Source organism: Seriola dumerili, unplaced genomic scaffold, assembly GCF_002260705.1.
Source record: "Seriola dumerili isolate Sdu_G_001 unplaced genomic scaffold, Sdu_1.0 BDQW01000081.1, whole genome shotgun sequence".
Taxonomy (NCBI): Eukaryota; Metazoa; Chordata; class Actinopteri; order Carangiformes; family Carangidae; genus Seriola; species Seriola dumerili.
In genome coordinates, this window is record NW_019174336.1 from 2,475,959 (window position 1) to 2,500,485 (window position 24,527).

The 24,527-nt window shown below is 43.3% G+C and overlaps 1 protein-coding gene across 1 annotated transcript in view; it reads right to left on the minus strand.

The window, feature by feature from the left end:
* LOC111221098 (pro-neuregulin-1, membrane-bound isoform-like) overlaps positions 1-24,527 on the minus strand; it is a 32,595-nt gene that overhangs the window by 2,344 nt on the left and 5,724 nt on the right. The window contains exons 2-7 of the mRNA XM_022744428.1: positions 19,575-19,713; positions 16,299-16,357; positions 9,589-9,612; positions 7,438-7,540; positions 5,903-6,056; positions 5,684-5,805 (exon numbers count right to left, since the gene is read on the minus strand). Coding sequence (XP_022600149.1) covers positions 5,684-5,805; positions 5,903-6,056; positions 7,438-7,540; positions 9,589-9,612; positions 16,299-16,357; positions 19,575-19,713 — 601 coding nt within the window. The remainder of the gene's footprint in view (positions 1-5,683; positions 5,806-5,902; positions 6,057-7,437; positions 7,541-9,588; positions 9,613-16,298; positions 16,358-19,574; positions 19,714-24,527) is intronic.

A 24,527-nucleotide genomic window follows, 5' to 3' on the forward strand; every position in this document is an offset into this window, starting at 1 on the left:
GTGGCTCATCACTTCATCAAGCCTCCAATACAAATACCTCAGCTGACTACCCACTCTTCACCAGACTGTTCAGTCTGCGTTACGGTAGCGTGCGCTCGGCCACTTTAACTCCTGTGATCTCACAGAGCTCAGTGGTAGTTTGTTTTGGAAATTTTTGCCAACTTGTTCTCTCCTGTCTTCACTGCTCTCGAGCCAGTCTCTGCCTGTCACACCACCTCACCTCCAACCCCCCCTCCCCCCCCCCCCCCCCGCCCCCCCCCCTCACACACACACACACACACAGCAGTCTCCAGCACACACCAGCCACCAGCCTTCCCTTCCCTCATCGTTGTTTTCATTAAAACCACTTTGTCATCCCTCACCTCTGTCTCTGTCTGCTTTCGTGTCCAGGAAACTTACAAAACCGCCACATACACTGTGTTCACAGGAGAAAAACCAATCGCAGCCAACTCCTCCACTGTCAGACATGTTTGTATTTGTCAGTGTCCTAACGATGGCGACGTTAGATTAAGATGAGGCAGAAGATTCTTCAAGTCGTTGTTTGTTTAAAATTTTGTAATAAATGAAGATTCCTTTTGTTTTAAATGTTTGCTGTGTGTAACACGACCAAAAATTCATCACTACTTATAGAAGTTTGCCGTCCAGCTTTGGAAAGCATGCTGAGGTATTAAATGTTTATTTCCAGGTATTTCCAGGTGCTACACAGACTCACTGCTAGACAAGCTGCATTGCCTCATTGTCTGTGCTTCTCTCTGGCTGCATCACTGTCTCCACCTCTCTACAGTCATATCTCAGGGAAATGACTGCAGGCTCATTTTGATGTTTAAGTTGTATAAAGTGGAGTCAGGTTCAGGCTCAGAGCAGAGAGATGCTCCTGCTCAGTGGCTGCTCCACTGTTCTCCTGTCCACACGGTCAGGGACAGGAACTGAGGGATAGTTACAGCCTGTTAAAGGATGGAGCATATATGACTTGTTGATGCATTGTTCTCTGAAGCTCACACAGGCTGTGTTGTGCTGCCTGGCCCAGTATAAATACTAATTACTCACCCAGGTGCAGGATGGTGCAGCTGCAGTGGATATAAATAGTTTGACGCAGAGCGAGCAGGATACCACACCAGTGTGTGAGTAGAAACATGAAGCTGCTGTCATCCTGTGAAGACAGCTGGGCTTTATTCTGAACTCTTTCCTGTGTTCGGCTGCATTAACACAGTGTAGGTGACCACAGAGAGGGACAGGAGGTTTAACGGCCTGACGTCCATTACAGTCCATGTCTGCACAGTGTTATATTTTCAGGGTTGGCGAGGCCTGTGGTGCCCGCTAATGTTCAAGCAGTGATGTTTTGAACCTACGTCTCCTGACTGGTTGATAAAGTTTGGACTGTTCCCCTAAAAGTCGATGCATCGGCTTTTTAGGTGCCTCACAAACACAGAGTGACACTGTAGCTGTAAACTTCACAAACCTCACAACAGACTGAGATGGAAGTCTTGTGAAGCAGCTTGATTTATCACAAGTGAGAATCACAAGCTATTGGCTTGTGGCTGAACCACAGTGGTTTGGACCAATCAGTGTCCTCTCAGGGAGGAGCTACTGGCGTCTACAGGGCAGTGACTGTTTTGGTTTTCATAAGAGAGGCAAGAATCATCTACTGACATGCTAACGAGCTTTCAAAGCTCCTTTAACTGAAGCTTGTTGTGTTTCCTCTTCTGTGCGCTCCTACTGATTGACAGATGGTTTATCCAATCACCTGCAAGTCTCTTTCAAAGCTCCTGCCCTTTTGCAAACAGCTTCCGGTGAAGCCCTCCCCAGGTGACTCAGCTCAGGTGTCCGGCTGACACACACTCCACAGAGCGGCAGGTTTCATAACTGAGCCACGACCAAGACGCTGATCATGTTCCACATCAGAGATGATGAACAAAGACATTGAAGGTGAATTCTTAGGAGAATTAGTATGGTGTGGTGCTGCAGGACTGACATCACATTCAATGATGTATTTATCCTAATGAAGAAAAGACATCAGTAATACTGAGTGTGGATAAAAACAGTATCTGAAACTCCTGACTCAGCACCAGATGGAGCAACACCTGTGTGATAACAACACTCTGGATTCTTGTGTCTGCGATTTGTCGTACAAATTAATTACTTGTAAGAAAGAAATGGGATGTTTGAAGATGTTTATTATTATTATTATTAATATTAGGAGCTGAGAATGAACCTGTGGAGAGCAGGTTCTGTTAGATGTAGCCTCCTGAAGGGAATTGATGCTTTATTCAGGTGAACAATATAGGCCAGAAAACGTCATAAATAATTATTGTTTTCAGATCAGCTGCTATGGGTGATTTAGTAACTGTGTGTTTTAGTCTACTTTAGCTCCACTTGCTGTGTGTGTGTATTTGCTGTGTTGTTGTCAGTTTGCCCTCCTTGTTCTCTGTTAGTGATGAAGAGTTGAAATCAGTCAGTTACCTTGATTTAAGGCAAGTCGCTGTCGGTGTTGAGTGTGTCTTGGCACGTCTTTGAACGAGCACTTAAGTCTCTGGTGCCACCAGTAGCATTCAGACGACCCCGGCCGCCCTGTGTGGCACTGTGGCTCTTCTCCGCCAATGACATCACCGAGACAGACTCAGTGTCTGACACAACACTGTTGGTCCAGTCATTACTCCAGCTGCAGAGACAGGGAGGGGGGCGTTTACATGGGGAAGGTTGCAGACAGGCCTCTAGACCTTTACGACATAATTATCATGTGGGTTCAGTTTGTTCACAGTCTGCAGGACTTCAGGGTCCGACTGACTGATGCAGCAGGTTTTTATATTTTACTACCGGAACTGTATGTGAAGCTGAGGACTGAGTATAATGTAAGAAAATGGACCCAACAAAAATGTTTGGTCCCATTCTGTTTTCACCGTCTTCATCTCCATCACTGTAGTAATCCAATTCGATTCTACAGGGTGACTTGGTGCAGAGGAGGCGCAGCACAGACCCAGGATCAGTCTGTCTCCAGCTAACTGCTCATTAAGCAGTTTGACTGCTGATGAAATGGTCTTTTTCTGTCTTTAGAAATACCCTCCGCTCCCTCCCCCCCCCCGTGATGACCGTTCTGTCTGGATGGGTCAGGATGACGTTAGAGTCGACCTGCAGAGAGCTGCAGGTCTCAACAACATACCGGACCGGTGCTGATTGAAAGTGCCAACGAACACACATCCTCACAGACACCTTTAACACCTGCCAGGACATTGGCTCCTTGGTTTCAAAGCCACCACCATCACACCGGTGCTGAAGAAGTTACCAGTGTCGTGCCTCAAGGACTATCAGGCTGTAGTACCCTCCCCACTCCTGATGAAGTGCTTTGAGAGATTGGACGAGGACCACGTAACACCCAGACTCCCCGTGACACTTGACCCTCTCCAGTTTGCATACCACCTAAACAACTCCACTGATCAAACCATATCATCAGCATGTCTGGAAAATAATAGCTGCTATGTCGGGATATTCTCTGTAGACTTCAGCTTAGCCTTCACTGCAGTCATCCTGTGTAAACTGGGTCTGAACACAATACAACATGAACTACATGGTCAGGTTTTGAAACGACAGAACACAACAGAGAAGGAGAGAACATCAACAACCAGTCAACAGGACAAAGGACATCAGTGTTGACTTCATGAACTGCACACACACTCCACACTACATCAACAACACCGCTGTGGAGTCAGTCAGGAGCAGGAGTTCCCATACAGAAATGTAACATATGACATATATGTCACTATATCAAGAGTGATGTTGCCATATATGTCAGCTATAAGGGGATATATTACATATACATCCTCTGGATATATGAAGATATATGTTTAGAACATATATGAAATACCCAGAGTAAAATTTGTATATGTACAAATATTACGTATATACATATATGATGAATTGTTATATGGTATAACATGTTGTGACCATATATGTTAATGATATATATTTCATTTATATATGCAAGTTTATTAAAACAACATACTATAAATATGTATATGTTTATTTGTGTTTCTTATTAATTTCTCATTCATGTCTATCTTCTCATTCTAGGAAAGTGGTCTCAGACTCTTGGAACCCCTCTGTTTATAACATCAAAATATATTGACAGGCTTTAGGATGGATATATATTTATGAACATACATATCGTACACACACTCATTCACACACACAACACTGTCAGAGACTCACACACACTCAGTCCTGCTGTACATACTATTTACACTGTGCAATAATTCAATGCGCTGCTGTCTCCAGCACTCAGACTACAATGCTGCTGTTGTCAGTGTTTACTTGTTGTTATTCATTGTGCATGTTTAAATGTTGGATTGTTTGATTCTTTTTGTTGTATATTGAGTTAGGAGAAATGTGATTTTGTTGTGCTGTGCTCTCTCTACCGCGTGGTTTTAAATGTCAGTAAAGTTCACAGTGACATCATCATGTGATCAGACCCAGGATTAATGTCCTTAGCTCCAGTCAGTGAGTCAGTCGCTTTAACAGAAGATGTAATGATAAACAACGATCTACAGCCTGTCATTAATGTAACTGATGTTCTGATTGATCCAGGTGCTTTGATAACTACTCAGCCTATCAACCTTAAATCCAGATGTTTTCTGGGCACAGCTGTCACTGTGCTTCATTAAAACACAAAGTTTCACTTGTATGACAGCAGTGAACAGTGAACACACCTTCCTGCCTCAACACACTCACACTGACATCACCTCCATCTATGGATAATATACAGAACACTGTAAGACACAGTGGGAATATGACAGGAAACAAGCACGTGTTCTTGATGCTGAGCTGTTCAGCTGTAAACATCTCAAGTGCTTTATTCATTTTGATGCAGGCTTAAAGTGCAAGTGTGTGAGTTGCAACAACAAAGAGGAAAGGCCCAACACTCGGCTGACCAATGACTCCATCACTCACTCTGCAGTGAGTGTTGATTACATATGTGAGCCCAGGACTGGAGCAGCATGCAGATGGCTCTCAATAAATGAATGACACGCACACAGAGAGGGCCAGTGAACAGTTAATGGATTTTTTGACTGGCCCACCGATGTGCTACTGATGGCCAGTCTGACTATGGAGCAGACAATAGCATAATCAACAATAACAGTATGTTGATAGTATGTTCTGAAAAACTTACACACAATATGATCTTAATATATGTCTTACTCTGCTTTATATAAGTGCTCATTAACCCAGGGTATTGTTTGATAAACATGCATTAACAATGCATTAAGCTAGAGGTTCCCAACCTTTGGGCCGGGGCACACTGGTGGGCCGTGAAGGTATTGCCAGTGGGCCGACAAATATTTGGCAAAACAGTAAAATTTTGGTGAAAAGATGTATTTCAAAAAAATGTTCTTAAAAGTTTTCAAACGAAATGATCTTTAAAAATGTTGAAAAGATCCATCCATTTTAATTTGTCTCATATTAAGGCGTATCACTATGATGAGCCAATGATAGATAGAAAAACTGTGGCTAAAAATATAGCATCAGACTCCTCTGTACTGAACAGTGGCAGCAGGAAACACTACAAAGTTAAACTGCACCACACACAAGTGGAATTACTTTAGTTTTGGACAACTGATGCTGACCTTCCCCTGAGCCAGACCAACTTCAAACCAACTTTACCAAACAGAATAATTGTAACTTCCCCCCTTACCTTTGGCTGGAGATGTGTGTGAGTGTTGTGGCTTCATGCGCAGATAAGGCATATTTGCTTGTGGAGAAGGTGGTCTCTGTCTCCTTCTCAGCTGCATGCTGCAGGGAAATCCCATTACATTGCTATAAAAGAGGAGCAGAAAACAGATTGACAGCTGACGTGAATGCAGAGACTCAATGAGCATGTGGTTTTATTTGATACCCACAACTAACAGCATACATTGATGAGCTGCAAATCTTGAAGAGGCAAGTTAGAAATCTGACGTCCTCTGGCTGAGCTCGCCAGGTTGGGGCCAGTACCAGTTTTGGTACTATGGTTCCTCTTATTCCTCAGGCTCTGCCTCAGACGGTCATGGAGCTTCTTCCTCTGCTTCCTGTTTGTGAAGAAACAAACTAGATTGTGAGGCAGCCCAGACCACAACTGGACAGCATATCTGAGGGGAGAGTCCCAAATGTACCACAAGAGAAACATTTGCCCCAAACTTCATCTAATGTTATAATGACTGAGTGTAGTAATGATAATTAATATTTAATAAAAACAAAATACACTTCATGATATTGTTATTGTGTCCAGTAGCACCACCAAATCCCCAAACTTCTCTCAGCTCATTTGGTTTGGTTGTATCTCAGCTTGTTATTATGCAGACGATGTTCCTCTTTACCCCAAAGTTCAGTGGATGTGTCGCAGCTTTCTGCAGCTACATCACAACAGCCAAGCATCTGAAATATGACATCAGGCATCACCTGGATGCTAACTCAAAGCTGGATCCCAGAAACCTATGGGTAATTTTTCATACCCAGTAAAACTTTAAGAAATAAATGAGTTCAGTTACTCTCATGTTGACTATGGTAATGTCCAGTATTAATGTTTAATCCAAGAGACTTTAGCACAATTACAATTAACATTCTGCTGAGCAGTTACTCTTTAAGACCAAGCATCAACCTCTGGGGCTGAAAGATGAAGTAAACACTGAAGAGCCAAAACCTGTAGTTCCTCTAATGACCACTAGTGTCTGGCTCCAAAATTGAGTCAATCCCCATAGACTCCCATGTTAAACGTCCAACTTTACAGCAGAAATAAACATATTTGAACTTCACCTGTACGGGAAGTGAATTTTTACATAACTGGCCTGTTTACATTTTATTATGGTTTAAAGTTATGCATAATTGAGGGCATGGCCGCTTTGAATGAAGCGTGGTTGAGCGTATGCTTGCCACAAACCAGCATGCATTGAAGTCTTGGGTCCACCCACGCCCCACCTCTTGACATGTTTTAATTAACCAGGCATGGCGACAGTGGAGCTGCTCACTCTGAGCTTCAAAACCACTCTTCAGAATCCTGTGGATGACATCATGGAGGCTACATTATTTCTTTATTTATAGTCTACAATTAAGATTCAACAGTCATGTGACCACTGTGCTGGCTTCACTACACTGCTTCCTGTTGGGCCTCTCGGGTGGTCAAAGTCTCCTGGTTGATGACTCTCCCAGGTGATGGAACAGTCTACCTCTGAGCTGAGTTCTTTAACTCTCGTCATAAAAACAATGTTTTCTTCATTTTATTGATGCGTCTTGCCCTGATTTGTTCTTTGTTCTGATCTTAATATTTTGCAAACTTGGTGGTTGTGGTTCTCTTCTTTGTGGCTTGTACTTTACTCACTCTTGGGGATTTGGGGGCACTATTGGACACTACAATAAAATCAGGGAGTGTTCCTTTAAGTTATAAATCAAACATAAAAATGTGACTTGAATTACTTTGTTTTGCAGTAGGCAACCACACACATGATTCCAACGACTAGGAGTGCAATGCAGATTCCTGATATTGTTAAAATACGTTTCTGATACAGCTCCTCAGCTTCTGAAAAAGAGGACAGTCCACTCTTAGAACGTGGTCTACAACACACACAAACACACACAGACACACACATAGAGACCATTCCAATCATAAACCCAAACAATGAGAACTGGCTGTGTATGGAGGTTATTGCAGTTAATGCACCTTCGTATTAGAGGTTTACTACTGTTCATATGACTGACCCTGTGGAGACCCTCAGGCTCCCCTTTGGTCTGTGGTTACTTAGGCTGATTGTTTACCTCTGAGTGTGACCAAAGCATTAGCATGAGAGTTAAAGCGGTACTCCAGTGATTTAGTGTTGCACCTGCACAAAGTTTGAGAGGAATGGTCAAAGCTGAAGCAGCAGACACTGAGACATCCTGACTTTAGTCCCAAGTATGGGTCAAGCTCCAAAAACACTGGGTCCTACACTTCCCACAATACACTGAGTCTCTTCACAGTTGTTTCTTGCATTTCTTAGAAAAAATCAGTGGAGTGTCCCTTTAATATAATGATCTGATTACATGCTGCGACTGAGAGCCCAACCAATACATCACCCGGGTTAGGTTTACTGTATAACATGTGGGTACAGTGGTAGCAGTGTATTTGTCAGCCAGTGAGTCTCCTTCACATACACTGGTCACACTTCTTTAAAAACCAAATTCAGGTGGATCTTTATCAAAAAGGTTTAACTTGTGTATTTATGTTAAAAAGGAGAATCAGCTGATACACTGACCTCAGATATTTTCACTCCTTATTAATCCTGTATGGACAGGGCTCTCGTCAGCTATCAGAGAGAAATGGCTCTAACATGCACTTCACCAAATCCAGCTCTCTACTGTTTCTGTTCAGGGATGGTGCTGCAGTCGAGGAGGTGTCAGGTCTGACAGTGCTGCTTCTCTATGGGGAACAACCCTGCGGTAACTGAAGTGGGTCACGTCACTCAGAGAGGATATACTGTGGATATACCTGCCTGGGAAACATGTGCACTGATTTCTACACAGTATAATGTTAAACACTTCATTGTTTCTCTTCGCTTCTCTTTCTCTAGCATCGTCCTCCACTGTTCGTCAGAGCCTGAAACCTCTACCTACACATTTCACTGAGTCATGTTTTGTCTTTGCTCTGTTATTCACTCAGTTTATTTTCTGTGTCTTCATTCTCTCTGGGACGTCCTGCTCTCTGACTGTATTTCATACTGTGACACACACTATGCATAACTAAGCTTATTTCATAGTGCATATTTTTGAAATGAAACATCCAATAGTTAATGTGAGTTTCACTTAAACATCACAGTCTACCTGAATGATCTCAGACTCTTTATGGAGGAACAGAACCTGCAGTAACTGCATCATGTATTTATATGTTTAAATATGCTGCTTCTGCATGGCTCAGGGAAGGCTGATAACACACATGTTAGTACATTTAAGCAGATAAAAGATGACCCTGCCCTCAGCGTGATGAGAGGAGGCAGAAACTACAGAGCTGCTATAAGGAAGAAGGGATATGAGGAACAGCTGCAAACATACAGAACATCTGGAGGAGGTGGAGACAGGGAGGCAGGAGGTGGATGGAGAACATGATGCCGCTCTACTGTTTCATGCTGAACACTGGGTGCAACAGAAGATGCAGGGAGGGAGAGCTGAAGGGAGGTGAACATACAGCACCAGGTACGTACAGCCTCTGTGGCTTTCAGGGTGGACTCAGGTAAACTGGACTGTTTACCTGGATCTGAATGGTACATGTGACATTTGATGTTAACACAACCGCCCCACACACACAGAGACACACATACATACACATATATACATACTGTATATATTACATATGTCTGTAGAGGTTATTGTTTTGACTTCGAATGTCACATGTACCATTTCTAATCTAGCTACATATATATACAGTATATATATATATATATATATATGTATATATGTATATATGTAGCTAGATTAGTAGTATATGTGTATAATGGTCAGGGCTGTATGATCCCTTCATCTGAAGACGTAGGTTTAGTAGAGGGTTGTAGCTTACAGTCTTACATCTGCAAACTAAGAGGAAGGAACAGTCCATACCCATAAATTCAATCCCCAGATGTTCTGTCAGTGCAGAAGGTGACAAAAAAAGAAAATTGGATTTTACAGACGAGCTGGTATTTATATTTTTCACATGTGGTTTAAAGTGAAAGAGATTTTTCTCTATGGATTAAGGGTAAAAAATAATTATACACAAACTTATACACTGTCAATATACACAAGCCTAGACAGACCCTGTACAGTCAGTGAGCACTTTATTAGGAACAGCACACTAACACTAGGTAGCTCCTCAGTTCTTCATGTCATGGATCCACCAGATGTTGAAAATTTCCTCTTAGACTCTGCTCCATGTTGACATGATGCAGCACATCATTTGTGCTGATTTGTCAGCTGCTCATTCAATCTGCCAATCTCCTGTTCTACCACATCCCGAAGGTGTTCCACTGGGTTCAGGTCTGGAGACTGGGGGGGGGGGGGGGAGTGAACTGAAATGACTCACTGTTCATGTTTTGCCACTGCACACCGCTTGTACATTGAGCATGAATCCTGCTGGAAGGAAGCCATTAGAAGAAGAGTTGAACTGTTGCATGGGGAATGAAACATGGGTTCAAGCACAATACTCAGGACGCAGACGGCCGACTTCAGACCATGATGGATTGTGGCGAGAAGAAAACACTCCCCACACCATCACACGCCACCACCAGCCTGGGCCTGTTACACCAGCAGGGTCGGTCCATGGATTCCCCAGCACAGATCCACATCCATCAGACCAGGTCTTCAGTCCAGTGTTGTGAGTCTGTGCCACTGCACGCCTCAGGTCTCTGGTCCTTGGTGACAGGAAGTGGAACCTGACGCGGTCTCTGCTGTTGTAGGTAGGACGTGTTGTTCACTCTGAAGCTTCTCTGCTCACCACAGTTATACAGAGTGGTTATCTGAGTGACCATAGCCTTTCTGTCAGCTCAAACCAGTCCGTCCATTCTCCCTCTGACCTCTGACCTCTGACCTCTCTCAATCAACAACACACAGCTGCTGCTCACTGGGTGCTTTTGTTGCTTTAAAAACTGTAGAGACTGTTGTGTGTGAAAATCCAGGTGATCAGCAGTTTGAGAAACACTCAGACCAGCGTCTGACATCATCAACAAAGTCACTAAGATCACATTTTCCTCATTCTGATGTTTGATGTGAACATTAACTGAAGCTCCTCACCTGTACCAGCAGGAGTTTATACAGTGAACTGCTGATAAACAATGGATGATTGGATATCTACATGAATAAGCAAGTATACAAGTGTTCCTAGTAAAGTGCTCACTGAGTGTATACATATATTTATTTACATATACTTGAATAAACATTAAGTCTCATCTCAAACTGATCCTAAAGGTACAGGAAACAACTAACATCACCAGTTTACTTTGATTTCCAGAGACCATTTATATTGGATGCAAATAAAATCTTGCCATGTGGTGTAGGTTGCTATGGCAATACACATAGACATATATACATAAACACTGTACACATTGTAAATGTGATACAAGAATATCACAACTATTAACTGTAAGTTTTATCCATCATATACTGCACATAAAAGACACAAGCAGCTCCCTGTGTCACTGTGTTTGTGCAGCTCTGTTTCCAGACCACAGTGCTGATATTGGACCGATCTGTAAAACCCCACATTACATTCAATGATGTCTTTTTACATCCAGTGCCAGATTAGATTCTTGCATTCTCCAGTATTAGATGTTGTTTTCAGGTCTGTGATGGACACAGGCTCCAGTCTCCTACACAACATCGTCTGCACTGACCCTACACACTGACCGACCGGCTCTGAGGCAGAGAGAGGAGTCAACAAGCTGTTCAGTGTTACTGTACAACAAAGCTACAGACGCAACTGTGAAACATCACTGTGTCTACACTGTAGATAACAAACACACTGCTGTCACTTCCTTTTTTGGCTGGACTGCAACAGCAGGGACAGCCCTATAATAATACTGACTGACTGACTGACTGACTGACTGACTGACTGACTGATGATATTTCCACCACTGGTCAGCAGAGTGCCGAGCTGCAGTCTACTGAGCCACCCTAGTTTCCTGGCTGCTCTGGGACTGTGGGGAAGAGGAGGAGCACTTCCAATACACTGAGCCTCGCCTCCATTACAAACAACTTTGCTTCCATGTATCATTATTACTAAAGGAGTCAGAGGAATAACTAAATATAACACACACAGAGCAGAGAGAGCAGGAGAGAGGGAGGGAGAGAGAGAAGTCATCGGTAACGAGGCTTCGTACTAACGACTATGACCAACTCTACATCTCAAACAGAGGGAGTTCGACATGAAGACCTGCCTCTAATAAAAATCTGTTACATTCTGGAGTTTAAGTAAATAAAGATTAAACTATGGTGGATCCAGACGGAGGCTGTGCTCTGTGAGAGAGACTAAATAACAAAGATAGTCTGTCTCAGAGTATGTGCCATTTGGGCTTAGTCTTTGCCCAGGCCGGATTCAAGTCTGACCTGTGGCCCTTTGCTGTGTGTCATCCTCTCTCTCTCTCTCTCTCTCTCTCTCTGTGTCATCCTCTCTCTCTCTCTCTCTCTCTCTCTCTCTCTCTCTCTCGCTCTATGACTGAAATAAAGGAAAAAGCCTGGAAAAAATAACTTTAAATAAGAAAGATATTGTGTCTCTTCTAAGTTTCTCTTTGAGTGATCATGTGACAATAAATACAGTCGAAATCACAGCTCAGTCTTTGTGTTTAATTAATGTGTTTAGTGATTTTATGTATGACTGTATGACGTCACAGTTATAAAATCAGGATTTGACCATAGGCAATCCAGACATGTTCTAGTTTTTGAACTAGTCTTGTTACTTTGAAAACCTCACTCATTACCAGACTTTACAACAGTCCAACAACAGAGCTCCTGTTTGTTCTGTAAGACTGTGTCTGTTTAAAACCAGCATCAAACAGGAAGTAAAAAAACACAGCAAAAATGAACATTTACAAATTCACACTCCAAGTTTCCTGTACCTTTAAAATACTAATGAAACCATGTTTTCCTATCACAACACCAGCGCAGTGTTTACTGTGATGAAACACCTAAACTGATCTGAATACAGTTAATGGCAGTGATTTGGTTTGATACATGCACCGAAACCAGTGTGATTGTATTTAGACTGAGCTGAGCAGTCGTTAGTGGGGGGGGGGGGCACGCTCAACAGCCAACACTGTAAATCAAACATGCTATGATCATCATGCACCATTTCAAACACATACTTCAGCCTTACTGTTATTATATAACTATTTTCAGCTTACAACAACATTCAGTATAACACTGGGATAGGAACATGTGCAGAGTATTGAACAGTCGTCACTCTGGACTGTGGACAGTGCTGCTGCTCTGATCTCCATCACACTCACATCAGGTTTGTTCACAGTGACACTTTCCCTCAGCAGAAACATGCAGATGTGAAGACAACCTGGTGGTTGTGTAAATGCTGGTGGAGTGGTATGGCGTTGTTATAGGAGGCAGGGGGAGATGGCTGACAACAGAAACTGTTGTTCACGTCTCTTACCAACAGTCACTGTTGGTTTCCATTAATGATGAACCTTAACATAGTTTTTTAAACCCTAACCAGGATCAACAAGTTGTTTTGGTGCCTCAACATAAACCCATCATGACAGCAGCTGTATATTATAACAGTGAAGGGTTGTTTGGAAGGCAATGACACACAACTTGTCTTGTTCAGTTTGGAGGATTTCTTGCTTCACACACCTGGATAAGCTCCTAGACCACTTCCTAGAGGGGACAGAATCTTCTGATGTCTCAGTGCAGGTGTGACTTCCCTTTAAGGAACACAAGCTCAGGTTTAGATCTCTGCAGGAGGGAGTCTCTGTGGCTGAGGTCACACAGTGTTGCATCTTGGTACCTTATCCTTGTCACCTATTTTAAAACTCAACACCATCTTCTAAGGTTTAAGGTTTTTAACTTCTTTTGATTTGACTGAATCCAGAAACTTTGGCGTCTGATCCAACGAACCTTTTTGAAGCATCCAGCCCTGATGATGTCATTGCCTCCTTTCACTAGTCTACTCAGAGGTTTGTTCACCATTCGCTTATTTTGTTACACAGTCGCCTGACAGCAGCTACAGCACCTCCTGTTCCAGTTACAAACCAACAACTACTGGGCAGGAGGGAATTCATCCACCTCACTGCCTCGGTCCGGAATCAGGTCCAGAGGAGCTTCACCATGAGGACCTAGTTCACATGGGCATGTAACCCCAACCCTGGATCCGGTCCTGTCAGACAAAATCAGACACACCACAACCAAAAAACACTGCTCTGCTCTTCTTCTATAATTCAGCTAATAGTCTTGTTGGAGAGATTCCAGCCGACCACACAAAATGGTGGCTCCTCACTTTGTAGAGCTGACTCAGCTGACTCAGCTGACTGTGCTGCCCCCTGACTCAGCTCAGACACTGACCTGGAGTGCCTTCTTGGCTCACTCTGCTCCACAGAGGCTTGTTACGTTCCACTCCGCTTGAACACATCAAAGCTGGAGGAGCAGTGAAGTTTAGTGCTGTCACTTCCTCAGGTAGATCTCATCTGGTTGTGGAGATGGATGGACAGTAAGGTCATCCACCCTCTGCAGCCTCTCAGATACTGATATTTGCACTATCAGGATTTAGTCTTGAGAAGGAGACCTGAACAATATCTCTTCCTCAATAACCAGAATGACCGACCTCAGCTGTTACAACTACAGCATCTTCTGATGCAGCTGAAAATCCGTACAGTTCGGTCATCTCCTCACTGAGACGTGGAACAGAGGGAACGTGTATGTGGACAGAGACAGAGACTCAAGGGCACAGTGAAACTATAACATGAAAAATACAACTAAAGTAAAATGTTAGTGTGTGGTTCATGACAGGACACGTGTCGAAGGGATTTCCAGAAGAGTCTCATTTCCTTGTTACAGTTACTGAAGAAAATGACACGCCTCATGACTGAGAGATGCTAATTAACCAGAGTATGTGCTAATGCACCAAACACCGGCTGCGGAAAAGGGTCAAGAGGTCAAGCAGCTAGCTGCCTGTTATGGATGTTACACACCTTGTAGCTATTCTTGTTATTCTTAGTCAAGTAGCTGCTAGAACTGGAACAGCTGTGTCACCTTCAGGTGCAGTGGTTCTCTTTTCATAGCGAGTGTTTGATGTTTTATATTTACTGTGAAGCCTGTACCTCTGTTCATCAGATTGTCTCACTGTCTTACTGGCGAATTACAACAATTTCAGTTTCACCTGTGCTGTCAGAGTTTTAACATGACCTGAGTGTAGCAGCTTTTCAGATAAATCACAGCTGAACTCTCAGAAACTGTTAATGAGGGTTGGGTCAGGGTCAGGAGACAGGTGATACTGTCTGCCACTAACTGCTGAGGAAAGAACTCAACAGCATCACAGAATAGTAACAGAACTGGTTTTTATCATGTGTAGTTAATGTTGCACGTATATTTTCTTTTTCTTTTTCTGTCTCCTTAAAATCTATGTGTATGTGTGTGTGTGTGTATGGCAGACACTAGCATGTCTACGCCTGCAGCTCTAAACAGCTGCTACAGGGTTGGGGCAGGCTGCAGCTCTACAGGTTGATATTATTGATAATTCTGATAATATTGATTATTGCCTGGTTTAAACCTCTGTGAATTGACTCTTTGTCCTTATCTTATTAATGGCGTATGTATATTTCTCTGTTCAGTAAAGGTTTTTGACATTGATGGGAAAAAGTTAATAACTGATATAAAACAGTTGGATCAGTGCTGTTTGCCTGATGATCACAACGCATGACTCCTGCTGGCAGCTGGTGTATTGGCCAATCGTTTGAGACCTAACAGAGGGTGTGGCACGCTCTAAATCAGTGGTTCCCAACCTGTGGGCCGGGGCCCACTGGTTGGATGCGAGGGCATTGCAATCTTTTTCTTCTTTTTCAAAACAGAACAGATTTGGTGAAGAGAAGACGTGATCATAAAAGTATCTATATATAAATAACTTCAATGTTGTCACTGCCGGACCACATCATATACTAGTTTGCTATCTCAGTCTGATTGTGTGCTAACAGATTACATCCATGACAAAAACTGGAGAGTCAGAATGCCTAGCTGATTAGAAACAGGAAGAATTAACAGGAAAGAGAGACAAGAGACAGAGGGTGAAGCAAAGTGATCACAACCCCCATCAAACACAAAAGAAACATTGATCTTCCCCTGCTTTTAGTTCACTCCTGAATAAAAACTGTGCTGAGAAGGCACTTTTTGACCTCCATATTGTTATGGGGTTGGATGTGAGCCATCAACATTTTTTCAAGTGGGTCATGAGTTGCTGAAGGTTGGAAACTGCTGGTCTAAATCAATTTCTTTGACAGTTTTGAAGCATGTTGTTGACTGGCAGGTTTATACAGACTGAAGCATAAAATAAGTCTGAGCACACACAGTAAGGATTGGAGCACTGACAATTTGCAAATCTTCCAGTTTAAAAATGTAAATGTTCAAACTTAGATAAAAGTTGCGTAACTTCTACAGCAGCACATGCAGCATCAACATCCAAAATAAAATGAACACAGAGACACAGAGTTCAACATGCAGGGAGGTTCTGGGCTGCACAAACCACAGATCTAAGGAGGAACAACGAAACAGGAGCACGGCACAGGAAGTGTTAATTGAGCATGCTCAGACAGAGCCATAGACTGAAAAGGAAGTAGACATACTGTAAAAGCTGGCCATTACATAGTTTTGGCAGCGATCACCAGTAAATTCATTTGGACACCTGGTTAGGAAATAAAAGAGACAGAGAAGAAGAGAGGAGTTAATTTATACAGGAGCTGAGCAGAACCCACGACAGTCACCACTGGTGTTGGCAGGAAGGGCCAGCTGGACCTACAAGTCCAGGTCCTGTCTGTAAGGCTGGGTCCTGTTAGTCACCTCAGACCTTCACACACAGGTGAATCATCATCTCCAGGTGAGGGAGATGATGTGAGAGACACGAGCCTCCATCAGGCTCTGAGGTTGGAACAGTGTCTTGGCAGCAGACTGAAATTTGCATGTATGTAAGTAGCCACTCAGGGTAAGCCTCGTGTTTGGATGTAATATAATCCTCTATAAGGGAAGTCAGGATCCCACCTAAAGGCAACAAAGGCCCAGATGCGTGCCAGTTAAAAAGAGCACTGAGGGCTACAGAGATGGCTCACTCAGCCCTGAAGTGGCAGCAGCCCAACCACCAGTGATCCCTGGGTCTCCTGCATGTAGACATGTCTTTACTGACTGAAAAACATCAAGATCATCGCTGCTTCACCAACCACACAGCGGTCAGTCCAGCACCGGACCAGTGGAGAAGTCTGGATGCAGAGAACACCCATCGTCTGAGTGTTTTCTGGGGATGGTGGTGAGGCTGAATGGGAGCAGCAGGAGGTCGTCTGTCTTACCTCCAGACAGGACACACCTTCACCTGAGGTGGAGGCGTGCGCCTCACTGCTCTGAACAGAATGATGGGGTGTGATGAGATGTGACGTACATGCAAATTTCAGTGCACTACTCCTCCTGTGCTCATTCAGGGGCTCAGGATTTATCACTGTCTGTAAAGGAAACATGGATTTCTCCTCCGTCTCTGGGAGAAAACATGAGAGGGTGAAACACCAGCAATGACATGTGGGACTGATACAGTTGTGTTCACATACGTTTTGGGTCTGAGACTTTCTTAAGCACAGCTTGTTCACATCGGTGCCCAGTGTATCCCGCCAAGCACCTGGTTGAGTGGGTAGAGAGGACAAGAGATAAACAGCACTGACATGTTACACACAACACATGAACACACATGGACAAACACAAAGACATCCAGTGTACAGTCACAACACATGGCAGGATCCAGGATACAACCCTGTCACCAAACAACTGAGCTGATGAGACCGTCCTGTAAAAAACAAGTCCATGGGTTGTCTGTGCAGCAGGTTATTATGACCCATAGTTACGTTTTGTTGCTAGGCGACATCTAGTGGTGGTAGTAATGATGACAGGAGCAAAGGGAAATGTGCGGTGACGTAGTTTAAAGAGAGACAAAGTCCCCGTCAGGAGGAAGTTGTGGTGGATGGATGAATGTGACACAGGAGAGCGGTGTTCCATTCCCATGAGAAACTAGCTGATCATGCTGTTTCTATTATCCATGACTGTTCTGCAAAGTTAACCACGTTGTTATTATTGTAACCAATGTTGAGGAAGTACTTATTTTAACCCAAATCATCTTTTCCTAAACCTAACCAAGCCATGACCAGTATTATATTTACCATGGCGACGGGGGTAGGTCCATGTGTTTATTATTGTAACCATGACAACCAAGGTCTGGAACGCCTGCTGCCGTAGGGGCTTTATTTCAGGAGACACTATGGGTCGTATCAGAGGGTTGAAAGAAATGACCTGTGTGGTTGTTCAGGTTGGAGGAGTTGTTCTTTCACATTCTCGTGAGTTTACTGGAAATGGAGAATGGGTGCTGGGAATGGGTGCTGGGATTGGGTGGTAATGGGTGCTTTTGCCCAGAGTCGTTCTCTGAGGTTTACACCTCCATTCAGGGGGTGGACATCTGTGGTGGTCCTCATGGTTTCTGGCAAAAGTGCTGTTACTGTTGGGGCCAGAACCCATTATCCAGACCTCAGACTTCCAGTAAAGGCTGCTTTCTGTGGCCTTGAGCCCAGGACAGGGAAGGCTAGGTTCAGGAGATCAGGTCTTCCATCAGAGGAACAGAGCAGTATTCAGAGCAGCAGAGTCCAGCTTTGTCAGCGGGCTGAACATTAGCTGTGAACACTTTGTTCTATCCTGACAGTTTCGTGAGAGCAGAGTTTTTGCTCATTTAAGGCTTCCTGCTGGGGGTCAGGTGACAGCAGCCTGTGGTGTTCAGAGCTCAGATCACCTTCAAACTGCTATACAGCTACCCTTAACTTAAACCCTCTCCATCGACGGTTCTGTCTAAAGTCAGAGACAGTTTGTTTGGATCCAGAGTTGTTTCCATTTCCTGACAGAGATGAGGTGCTTCAACATCTCTTTACATCACAGACTTCAGACAGGTTTGCAGCTGCTGTTTTACAGAGGAATCCAAACACCAGCTTCCTCATGCGTTCTGCTTTCACAGAGTTTATGTGTCAGTGGGTCAGGTCTCAAGAGGATTAACTTCCTCTGCTCCTCAGCTCTCTCCTAAAAAAAACTGCAGTGCCACACACTTGCTTGGTGACCTCGTGCCCATTTTTACCTCGCATGATGCTCCTGAGATTTTGTTTGAGTCAACGAGCCTCAGCCTCTCATACCAACAGAGTTTAGTTTTATATGGCATCTGTTAACTGTGCAGGAGGACTGATTTAGGATAACTCATCACAAATTTCAACAAGAGTCCTCCTTTAAAGTTACTCCTGCATGTGGCCTGATTATTTGATCAGTGGTGATCAGCTGTGAGACTTTCACACACAAACACTCACACAGAGCATGGCTGTGCGCACCACACATATGTTTGGTCTCTGAACAGCCTGTTCCAATTGGAAGCTGATTGGAGGTTAATAAGCACCAAAGCGCCTCAGAGAGATGGTTCCCTGTGCTTTGTATGAATTATTACAGCAGCTAACACTCTTTCACTGGTTTAAACAACAAGCACAATGGAGGATTATATCAGCTGTAACTCACACGACTCCCAGCTGTTGTGTGGTTGATGTGCTCTCTGTAGTTTCGGAGACCTTTGACTAATGGTATATGTCAGTGTGCCAGTCACTGGGTAAAGCCACTAAACAGCAGTTGCAGACCTATAGTTAGTCTGTACATATGTCTCATAGAAGGTGATGTATTCTGTATGTGTAAGAGTTACTGTTCTGTTGAGGACAGTTTCATTCAGCTCCATGGATGCATGTCATAGTTCACAAGTCATTTCATTAACAGTCAAAGTATAGAAAAACACAAGCAGTGACATTCATGTTCAGTCTGAATCAAGGTCAAACCTTCTGTCCATGTCCTACCTGCAGAGAAACTTTGTGCTGCCTGGCATGATTTCAAGGGTGAAGCACTCTCCTCCATTAACACAGTAGTTCTTCTGGCTGTCACTGCAGCGTGTCACATGACTGGAGGTCTTGGCTGTACTGGTGGTGCTGGTGGCAGCTGCAGAGGACGGTCATAATTAGTGCAGCAAGAAAACAGTACAGACACATAATGTAGGTTACACCGAGCTCAGCTATGTCTGCATGGTCGTTGAGTGTGGATGAAACATCCCATGGTTTCAATCCTATTTAAAGGACTACTCCAAACAGAAAACATCCATTCACTACAACACTCTCCATTCATATGATCAGTGTGTCCCAAACACTACTAACATAATATGTGAGCCAGTGAACGACTTAACACACTCCTCACTGGAACGAGCCTTTTTGGGCTGGATCGCCACAGCAGGGCCAGCCCCTGAGTTAGTGAGTGAGTGAGTGAGTGAGTGAGTGAGTGAGTGAGTGAGTGACTGAGTGTGCGAGTGACTGAGTGACCGACCAAGAGAGTGAGTGACTGAGTGACTGAGTGACTGAGTGTGCAAGTGACCGACCAAGTGAGTGAGTGAGTGAGCGAGTAACTTGTGTGAGTGAGTGAGTGAGTGAGTGAGTGAGTGAGTGAGTGAGTGAGTGAGTGACTGACTGACTGACTGACTGACTGACTGACTGACTGACTGACTGATGAAGTTACACCATTGAGTGTTGGATACTCTCAGCTCTGGTGTCAGGTGAGAGCTACCTGCCTGTCACAGGAACATGAACAGCTAAAGAGAAACTACTGGTGTTAAACGGAGTAACACCAGCTGACATCACTGTCTGCAGCCCAGCAGGAGAGCTGCTGCAGGATTTCATTACTGAGCTGTGACCGAGTGTCAACTTTATGTCTACATGAAAAACAAGGAAAGAGGAGTCGAATCTTCAGTTTCACAGTCAAACCAACCAGGTTTTTACCTAGTCTTCTTTCATGAGCAGCTGGAAGCTGTATATTTATTCATGCTTTGGTGAAAACAGTATTTGGAACATGAGTGTACAGTGTGCTAGTGGGCAGAGAACTTTCTAAGGACTATTGGAAACTTTTCGTGGTAAGATAAACCAGGTCCTCATTGTGGGTGTCTGCTCTACTGTTGTAGCCTGACTACAGCTGCCATCCTCCACAAAGAAGCAGGCTACAGACCTTTCAAAGCCATCTCTCAAATCTACAAGCAGCAAGTATTTCATCATCAAAACATGTTTTTTTTTTAAATCACATTCTACTTTTACACAAGGACAAAATTCTGGTATAAAATCTGTATTTTTAAAAGATGGAGATGTCATCAGAAGATATTGTCCCTACAGTGAAACAGATTTTTAACAGTTACAGTGTGACACCCTGAAAGACAGAAAGAGTCACAGTCAAACATCTCCACAGAAAACAAAGTGATGAGTCATGTGATATGTGGAAGAGCATCTTCTCCATCTGACTCATCTCAGCATCACTGAGTGAAAATAGATAGATAGATAGATAGATAGATAGATAGATAGATAGATAGATAGATAGATAGATAGATAGATAGATAGATAGATAGATAGATAGATAGATAGATAGATAGTCAGACAGACAGGTAGACAGGTAGACAGGTAGACAGACAGACGGACAGACAGACAGACAAGTAGACAGACAGACTGACAGACAGGTAAATAGACAGACAGACAGACAGACAGACAGACAGACAGACAGACAGACAGACAGGTAGACAGATATGCAGACAGGTAGATAGACAGACAGACAGATGGCTGCTCTCTGAGGTAGAAAAGTGTTCTTGCTTTCCTGAATGCAGATGATCAGAGAGCATCTATTCTTAAAAGAACAGAGGAAGTACGCCTCAGGCCTCAGTGGGTGGGTGGGTGCAGTGAATACAACACTGCCAACATGTACGTAGTGCCATTATCTGAACATTACACAGCACTTTTCAGCACTGCAACAAACAGCTAGCTCACATTACTGTCCCTGAGAACACAATGAATGAGATATGACCAGACATGATGCAGCAGAGCAGAGATGTCAGTGAGGCTGCGAGACAATGAAGAGCTGCTCTCCATTCATGTCTTTATTGAACATGAACTCTTAATGTTTCATAAATATCGCTCCATGCAGTGGTGTGTGTCTGCGGTGCAGGGCTTCAGTTACTCTGCCCGTGTTCATCCTCATCATGCCTGATGGAGTGCAGTGATGGGGAGGGGGGGGGGGAGATTTCCCTGCTTGGTTTTGCTGGTAGATCAGAAACATTAAACCAGAGAGCAGTGACGGTGCTGGAGCTTCGCCAACAGGCGGCTTCACTCCTCTGCTGTTCAGGCTCTTTGGGCAGAGCTGGCCTCGTGCTTGCAGAGCAGCCGCTCTGCTGCAGTGGATGGTGTTTCTATCAGGTGCTGTCAAGGACAAACCAAGATGCACTGCAGCAGCAGAACCCTCCCTCTGCATGATTAACTGGGGTCACAGCAGTCACTTCTGTCAAGGTGAAACAATCATCTAAACACTGCAAGTAAAATCATTCTGCTGTCCATCCAACACACCGATGACACACTGACTGATTCAAGTTTGGGACTTTGAAAATGTTTTCGGCATCTGTCAGAGCTTGGTTTACAGTTCTGCTATAGTTCAAAAAACATTTAGAAAAATCTACTGTCAGTAACAAAAAAAAACAAACAAGATAAGAAAAGAAATTCTGCCCCTGCAGACACACACATGCACCGACTGATCCATTTCAGTATTTGAGGTATTTTAAAAACAGCATGATGCTGCATGTTGGAGAGGCAGGACTGAGCAACTAGAGGCATTACAAACCCCAAATAAATGATCCATACACACAACAAGGTGGTCTGTGCTACAAAACTGCTGAACAATTAAAAGCACAAGGCAACTCTTTGGGCTGGAGTTAACTAATTGTATATATTTTGATTTTATCAGCATGACCACCTTTACAGTGTTTCATTACAGCAGTCCTCTGTGCTTATTGTCGCCTTAGTCATTCTCTCACTGACCTTGTCATTGCTCCTTTTCTTTACATTTCATTTAACTGTGAGACAATGTTTTTGCTGCACCAGTTTCATGATAAACACATGTTAATGTGAAGGCAGTCACAGGCCTGAGTTATGAAACTACAAGAAGTACTGACCTCTGTCAAGGTTAATAATGAAGAAATGTTGTGTGACTCTGTTGAATGAATCTAAAATAGATTCTCACATTTTAACATTTTGTTTTATCGTCACTTTAAAACAAAAATAATTCTATTAAATCTTCAAAAATAGCACAAAAGGGAGAGCGGGTCAGAAAACAACAAGGAGTGATAATGAATCAACAATTCACAATTTGTCAGAATTCAGATTTGGAGTTGTGCTCAGCTGAAATGGTTGAATGAAGAGGAGCAGCAGCTCCTGAGGACATACAGAGGACAGAGTGTCCGCAGAGTGGACTCCAGCAGCTCAGAGCTGTAACACTGACCCTACATTAGACCAGTGGAGCTCAGACAGAGGAGAGAAGCCTGGAAAGGTAAAATCCTGTCACAGGACATTTAACACAAGAAGGTTTTGTGGAGAACCTGTTTCTGAGTCTTTCTGACTTCGCCCCAGGTACACAGTAACTGTAGCTCTGACATTTGGCTCCTTTGTGATGTCACATTGTTAAAACATCTATCAGTTAAACTTTGATGTGATTCTATCATCTTTTAAATGTTCAATGGTAAATCTAAGATAATCTTTTACTCTTCACAGTGTGACACAGTTTGAGTGTTTGAAAATGGCTTCCTGTTGACTCATCCTCCTGTGCCTTAACTGTACTGTGTCATGTTCTCCTCCCGCAGCACACCTCCTCAGTTTTCACACTGCAAAGATAATGGCCCTCTCAACACAATCTGTGTTTCAGTCACATTAAACAGTAAGATGTCTCCATTGCAATTGATCAAGGTCAAGATAATGACATGGCCACACCAAGCATCAACCTCTGAGGCTGAAACATGAAGCCAACACTGAAGAGCCAGAAGCTGCAGTTCCTCTAATGTCCACTAGAGTCTGGCTCCAACAGTGAGTCAGTCCCCATAGACTCCCATGTTAAAATGTCCAACTTTACAGCAGAAATAAACATGTTTACAGCCTGGTACAAAAACTGTTTTAGTCTCTACTTTTGGATTGGCCGGGAGTTCGGTGGAGTTTGAACATTTGAGCTAACGCTGTATCTCGCTCTCATTCGCGTGTCTAGCCTTGTACATTTGTATATGCTATAATTGGTGAATCCAAGTTTTTGAGGGTTAATACCTTGAAAACGGTCAGTCTCAGATGTTTGTATTATTGTAATCTGGATAACTTTCCCCCCAGATGAACAAAGTGGCCAGATTTATTACTAGTCTGTCTCGTTACATGAACAAACAGGGTTAGCCTACAAATTAGCAATCTGTTGGTTTGCATGAGGGTTGACTCAAGGGGTCAAATTCCCAGCCTAAATTATTGTTTCAATCTGGACATGTCCAACCACTTCAGTTGTGAGGTCTCTACTTATTGGCCAGGAGGGAACAACAGCAAAACTCAGTGGAATCCTTTCACCTGATGTATTTGGGACATAAATGATCTGACCTATGACTACTCATTGGTCATTACTACATTATTACTACATTATTACATGAGTGCTCAGTAGTTATTACTACATTATTACATGACTATTCAGTAGTCATTACTATATAACTACATGAGTACTTAGTAGTCATTATTACATTATTAGATGAGTGCTCAGTAGTCATTACTACATTACTACTATATAATTACATGAGCGCTCAGTAGTCATTACTATATTATTACTACATTATTAAGACATTATTACTACATTATTACATGAGTGCTCAGTTGTCATTACTACTATATTATTACATGAGCGCTCAGTAGTCATTACTATATTATTACTACATTATTAAG